The sequence below is a fragment of the Coenobita brevimanus genome, chromosome 47 (assembly GCF_032717465.1).
Source record: "Coenobita brevimanus isolate Jiangsu-jjx chromosome 47, ASM3271746v2, whole genome shotgun sequence".
NCBI lineage: Eukaryota > Metazoa > Arthropoda > Malacostraca > Decapoda > Coenobitidae > Coenobita > Coenobita brevimanus.
In genome coordinates this window covers 3,315,940-3,322,499 of record NC_137000.1, presented here as the reverse complement: position 1 = coordinate 3,322,499, position 6,560 = coordinate 3,315,940, and the positions used below count along the sequence as shown (strand labels likewise).

Genomic DNA, 6,560 nt, shown 5'->3' with positions numbered 1-6,560 from the left:
GCTGCTCCTCTGTCAGGTGCTGCCACACCCCCACGACGTGATATCCTCCAGGAGGAGGGTCCCAGTCCCGAGGACCTGTGGAGAGGTCCTGAGCTATCCCCAGGGTTGTACTTCGCCCAGCCGTCTCCAGAGGGATCCTACCGGATGGACTCCGACGACGACATACGCCGCAGCTCACTCCTGATGGCGTCTCCAACAGCAGGAGGCCGCAGTCACCGGGCCCCTGCGGTCGCCCCCAGGACCCCTGGACGAGGCCTCTCCCCACCCCAACGCCGACGACCCTCGTCCTCCATCAGGAACCCGAGTGCGCATTTCAGGGAGCTGTTCGGCCCCAGCCCTGAGGGCCACAATCCAACCTCCAACCCTGACAGTACAGGGCCCTTCGCCGCCCCCTAGCCCCAGACGAGACAGGACGCCCCTATGAGTGATTCCGTGGCCGCTGGATACAGAGGCCACAGGTGGGACTCAGCCCCCAAACAGGAGTCGGACTGTGAGTCCTCCAGCCGCCCCACTAACCACGCCGCCGCCCCACCGACAGTGAGTGACAGTGAATAGTGCAGTGACAGTGTGATAGTGACTAAAATATCGGGCAGGTGATCTCCAATAGAATATAAGTCCAAAGCCTAGTAACATGTGCTAATCAAGATCCGGGCAAACATGACACAGTGGGAGTAAAAAGAGAGATTTAATAACAGTGCAGTGATTTCAGTAAACTTCAGACTCAGCCTTTATAGTGTAATTCTTCTGCACTACAAGACCAGTGTAATACTTGCCCAGCCTATGTACAGCTTCTATTTCCCTCCAAGTGACAGCGAGCTATTCCCCCTGCCCGAGATACTACGAACATTATTTATTGTGCCATTCACCTGCTATCCAGAACTACTGACCGAATAGTAGCCTATCCTGGCGATATACTACGACACCAGTATATGACTTGTAATTACCCAGATTCCTGTTGTTGTAATATCTACCTGTTCCACAAGTAGAATTAGTCAATACACGTGTAAGGTTGTTGCCTTGAGTTTTTGTGTCCTGCCTCTCTCTTATTTGTCTAAGCTCCGGTCTAGAAAGAGAACCCAGCAGCATACTAGGCTTCAAGGGACGGGAAGCTGACCCTTAAACACCTAGCATAACACTTAAAATGGAAAACACTGGGAAAAAAGTGCGAAAATGAGGATGGAAAGAAGTGCGAAAGCGTGAGGGATGAAAACGGAAGAATACAGTACTAACAAATGGAACTGAAGTAAAAGATGGAAAGAATATTTAAAAGACTGACCAGTTGTGTTTCGACTTTCCTTCCTTGCCTGTGACTGACCCGGTCGAGAACAAAGAACCCGACGTTGCACCGTACCTGAACCTGAGAAGTCGGGACTCAGAATACGCTGCATAACATGCACACATGAGGAATCGATTCCTTTGGCAATGAGACTCGGAATCGTCGATTCCAATTTTATCGTAAATTCTTGCCCAGCCCCATAGTGAGGGGAGAGTGCTGAACACGGTCATGTGATACAGTATAACTACTCAGTATCCTAATGCATTAGCTCGAAGAACAACTGTAAATTTTGTACATTATCTGTTTTTTTATTTCAATATAAGAGAATAAATATTGCAAATTTTTGGTAAACATATGGCAGTGAACAAGATCGAGTGTCAAATGTCATAATTCTTTTTCAAACAGTGAAATATAATTTAGGATCTCCTTACCTGTCATAAGATATCCCCTTACCTGCCAGATGTGGTTACAAGAATATGAACAGAAACAGATATTAAAAGCAAATTATACCAGTACAAGAAGGCGCAAAGCGTAGTTCATTTGTCACGACACGGAGCCTTGTATACAAACAATTATCAGCTGACTGTCATTGCTGCGTTGGGGAAGTCCAATGGTTGGCATATGGCAAATTCAGGAAGAAAGTTGGTTGAAGCTGTCAAGCGACACACGTTATCAGAGGGCCAAGTAAGGAAGAACGCCACCTAATGTATCATGTTTAACGGTTTCAAACACATTAGCTACAGTTTAGCTTGATTTGAATAAAGTTGAGAAGGTTCAAGCATGTTCTACGGTAGTCACATTGCACAGCAGACAAGACCGGTACAGCTGTTAATTGACTAAAATGTTGAAGAGATGAGTGTGGAGAACATGATAAAATTGACGGGAATGATTATGGGCTGAAAACCGAAATTATCCATTACGGTATATGTGCAATGATTATGACGATAGTTATGAAAATGAAACAAATTACTAGGCAACTATTAGCTCTTCTGTGAAGCACTAGCTGGATACTTAATGTTTACTATGACAGACATTATTACTAGAAGAGTATAGGATTACATGCTTTTTTGGTAAATATTTCCTTTATTGCTGTTTCCTATTTTTGGTGTTTTTCTTTCATTTGATAGTTTTTACTTCATTTGAGTGTTTTGAGGCCTCATTTGTTTTGCAAATGAATTATAACCATAATATGACCATGACAATCTTAGTTACCTCCTAACCTTGCAGGAGCTCTTGATTGCCACCTAACCAAACCTAGCCTAACCTAACCTAACTTAAGTAACCTAACTTACCCTGATGGTCCTTTTTGGCTCATCCAACAAGCAAAGCTATCTTGGTCAGTTTATAGTACCAGTATCGGTCCCACAACAATTTTTTCATCCAACCTGGGTGTTTCCAATGGTTCTTGGTGTGATTTGTTCAAATTTGACCTTCATTTCTATCGGAAATCAAGAGTTTATGAGCTGTGGCCCATTTTTTGTCATCACAGATGCAACCAGTTTCAGACAGAAATTTGTCAAAATCATCAACAATCACACCAAAAACCATTGGAAACATCCATGTTGGAAGTTGTTTCAAAACTGAAGCCCTGGAAAGAGGGCAGGGTATAACTTTAGAAGTAACCGACGTTACCAATTTTTATTATATTACGTCCCTGAACTATTCTAAGACTTACCTTTTAAGCCTAGTTTGCGTTGGGGGAGCAAATTTTGTAGGGGTAGTCATATAGTGGCTTAGGTTAGGCTGTCGCTCAGTAGCGGATGAATGTTGCACCATATTGGCTGGTGCAGGTGTGTGCATTCGGTCTATGTCAGGCCCTAGGTTAGGTTAGTTTGGGTTAGTTTAATGCAAAATAGTGTTTTTAATTAATCTTGATCTTGATTTTGGGGAATAAACCCATTTTTGGAAATCTTACTCAAAATTCCCAAAGGGGGATTTTCCCCCCAAAATGAGGGTCAAAACTAATTAAAGCACAGTATTTTGCATTGGAAACCATAAAAATAATAATAAAAGGAACGTTGGTTATTTCTAAAAATTTACCGAGGGCAGGGAATGAAGTACGGTAAGTAAAATAATCTTAACCTAATCTAACCAACCTAACCTAACCTAATCAACCTAACCTAACCTAACTTTACCTAACTTAACTGACCTAACCTAACCTAAACCCTCCCTAACAAGGTTTAACTTACCTTACTGTGGAGATAGTGGGTCAGACTCCACTGGCAGCACATCCAGAGATGTTTTTCTTGTCAAAACTGATGTCGTATGTGACAGTGAGGAGACTCCACCTGACTTGGAAGGACGCTGTGCTTATGCAGAAAACCGACAGAAGCCTCAGGTTCTTGGTAAAAAGCCTTGAAAATCTCCCAAGGCTTCAGAGCACAACCAGTACATGGGACAAACATGACAGGACTGACTTTTGAATCTGGCGATGCGGGAAAATTTGCTCTTTGGTGGAATGAAATTAAATGCGATTAGTTGATGAAGAGGGAGGGATAGCTGTGATTGGCTTTCATAAGTCACGTGATGCCAACGCTGTCAAGTCGGTGCAAAACATCATAAAATGCATATATAACGGTTTAAAATGAACGTAAAATACTGATAACAATGTAAGGGGGACCTGCTCCTTCTACTGTTGGTAAACTTGGCTGCATGGCGGCACGGTTCAGGCTGTTGCTGTACTGAAGGAAAAAATCAGTTATCTCGTAAACCGTTCATTTCTGCGAGCAATGACACATCCTGGTGAGTGTAGGTAAGCCCTTAATTCACGCGAACTTTTTTACTCGATTTCGGTTATCCACGAATTTTTCGTACAATAATTAAAACAAAATTATAGTATTCAAGTAAATAATTTTAATATACAAGAGAAATAAATAAAATATAAAAATGCCTAACTGCTGCCCGTGTGCATACATATATGTATGTGTGTGTGTGTGTGTGTGTGTGTGTGTGTGTGTGTGTGGGAGGTTGGTCTACCACGCACCACACAGTCAGTTTGAATCCGACGGTCGAACCATGCGTGACTCGCGAATCGTTAATTGTGGCTTATTTTTCTGCCTTCCAGTGATTGCTTGCCTTGTCTGCCAACATGGGGCCTAAGCTAGTGCTAGTGACGCATGTGGTAACACACTAAAACGGACTAGTAAAGTGATGTTGCTGACAGAGAAAGTTAAAGGGTTGGACAAACTTAAGGGAGGAATGTCGGCGACAATTCTCCGTCAGGACGATTCCCTGTCATTTATTTACATACCAGTTTATTTAGCAAGTACAGTACACTAGTTTTTTACTTATATGAGTTATAATATCCCCCAGAAAATTAGTTATTAAAGTATTAATTAATCAATAATAAGTATATTTATAGAATGACAGGAAATCGCCCATGTTTTGATGGTGAATTGACTTTGTGGTGAATTGTCTTGGAACCGTGTGTTTGGGGTGAGTCAACTGTTCTTACAATAAAGAAGGCAGAACGTAGCATACGGGAGGCAGTGAGGGCTAGTACACCAGACTGTGCTGAAGTGTCTCCACCTACACCTGTGAACTGGCTCGGAACCGTGTGTTTGGGGTGAACGAGTCAACTGTTTGGACAATAAAGAAGGCAGAATGTAGCATATGGGAGGCAGTGAGGGCTTGTGCACCAGACTGCTGAAGTGTCTCCACCTACGCCTGTGCTTGTCAGGTTTCAGTGTTAAATTTATTACATTTTTGTTGTTTTTCATACTTTATGCTAGTTTATAAGGTGTATGTAGTGCATAAACAGTATTATTCAGACATAATATACTTAGTAGACGTGTAATTATGTGCACACAAGGGCAGAACATATACGCGAATTTACCACATACGCGAAGGGTCTGGGAACGTAACCCTCACGTGAATTAAGGGCTTACCTGTAGATGAAAATGAAGGTATAGGGTGTTACTTACACGATACAATGTGACAGCTGGCTGTGCGAGATGGAGCAGAGTAGCACTTGTGGCAACTTGTTACCAGGCGCACGGTGGGGTGAGAGTAGCAGAGTTCCCACTCACTCTCGTTTTCTTCACCACTAAGCATTACTTTTATCATTTATGCATTATTTACCATGTTCTTTGTCTTCATTTTGTATTTTGCACACCACACATTGTAGCTACAGTAATCCCTGTAAGACCTGGATGCCCAAGTCCTGGACATCCCAAGTCCCGGACACCCCAAGTCCCGGACATTCTGGGCTCAGGCCTTCGGAAACCAAAAATGGCCAAAAAACATAAAAAGGCAAAAAAAAAAAAAACAAAACAAAAAAACAAATGTTTGCAACCATACTTTGAACTTGACGCTGTCTGTGTTTTCACACATAGTAGAGCACCCCCCTGCATCCTTCCCTCCCCAGTTCCCGCCTAACTACCGTCCTGACTAGACGCTTGTCGCAGTGGCTGCTCCACGTGGTCGTTTTTGTGAATAAACAGTGAATAACTGCAATACCTCGACACTAGACCACATGGGAAAATGCAGTGTTGTGCAGTGTTAAGAAATTATAATTTAGAGTGCAAAGGATTAAGTGCAGAGTGCAAACTGGCATGTTGCAGCTGGTATGGTGCAAGTAAGAACAGAATGTGCAGTGTTAAATAATTATAACTCACAGTGCAAAGGATTAAGTGCAGAACAACACTGGATTGCTGTATGTGCTTCAAGAGCATTTTCACCCCTGTCAGAGCCTTAGAGGAGGCAGGTTAATCTTTGTGATGGCCATGGACGTGTTGTAAGTACTCTGTACATTGCTAAATATTTTCCATACTCACTTCTAATTCCTCATTCTCTGGTTCCTTTTCATTTATTTCATGCATTCTGACCCTTATTTGTGTGAATAGGGTCTTAAATAGGTGCTGTGCAGGTCTGGTAGAGAGTTTGTTGGGTGGTTTTCAAAGTTAGGTTGGGTTCAGGTCCATAAGTACCTGTCCATGGGGCATTTTCCCAAGTCCTGGACATGCCTTTGGCTCTATTACATCAGATCTTGGATGGATTGCTGTATAAATTCAGGCAGCCCTCCACATTTGCGGAACCAACTTTCGCGGGTCTCACAGACTCGCGGATTGCCCCTTCGTGGAGCCAAGACTGAATTTTATGGGTATGGTGGTAAGAAGTTGGGGAAAATATGTAGCTGATGATTTGCCCACACGTGAGTCATCAGCTATTTGTGATATTTTATGCTGCTTTCAGGTCCCAAATATGGTTTATTAGGTACAGTATGTGCACACATGCTCACAGGGGGTGATTTGCGGTTGTAGGGGCATTTACGGGAGGGTGCACC

At 43.0% G+C, this 6,560-nt stretch overlaps 1 protein-coding gene across 1 annotated transcript in view; it reads left to right on the top strand.

Moving 5' to 3' along the window:
* The first annotated feature begins 420 nt into the window (after positions 1-420).
* LOC145398975 (peptide transporter family 1-like) overlaps positions 421-6,560 on the top strand; it is an 84,402-nt gene continuing 78,262 nt past the window's right edge. Inside the window, exon 1 of the mRNA XM_080271707.1 lies at positions 421-537. Within this exon, the coding sequence (XP_080127833.1) occupies positions 421-537 (117 nt within the window). The remainder of the gene's footprint in view (positions 538-6,560) is intronic.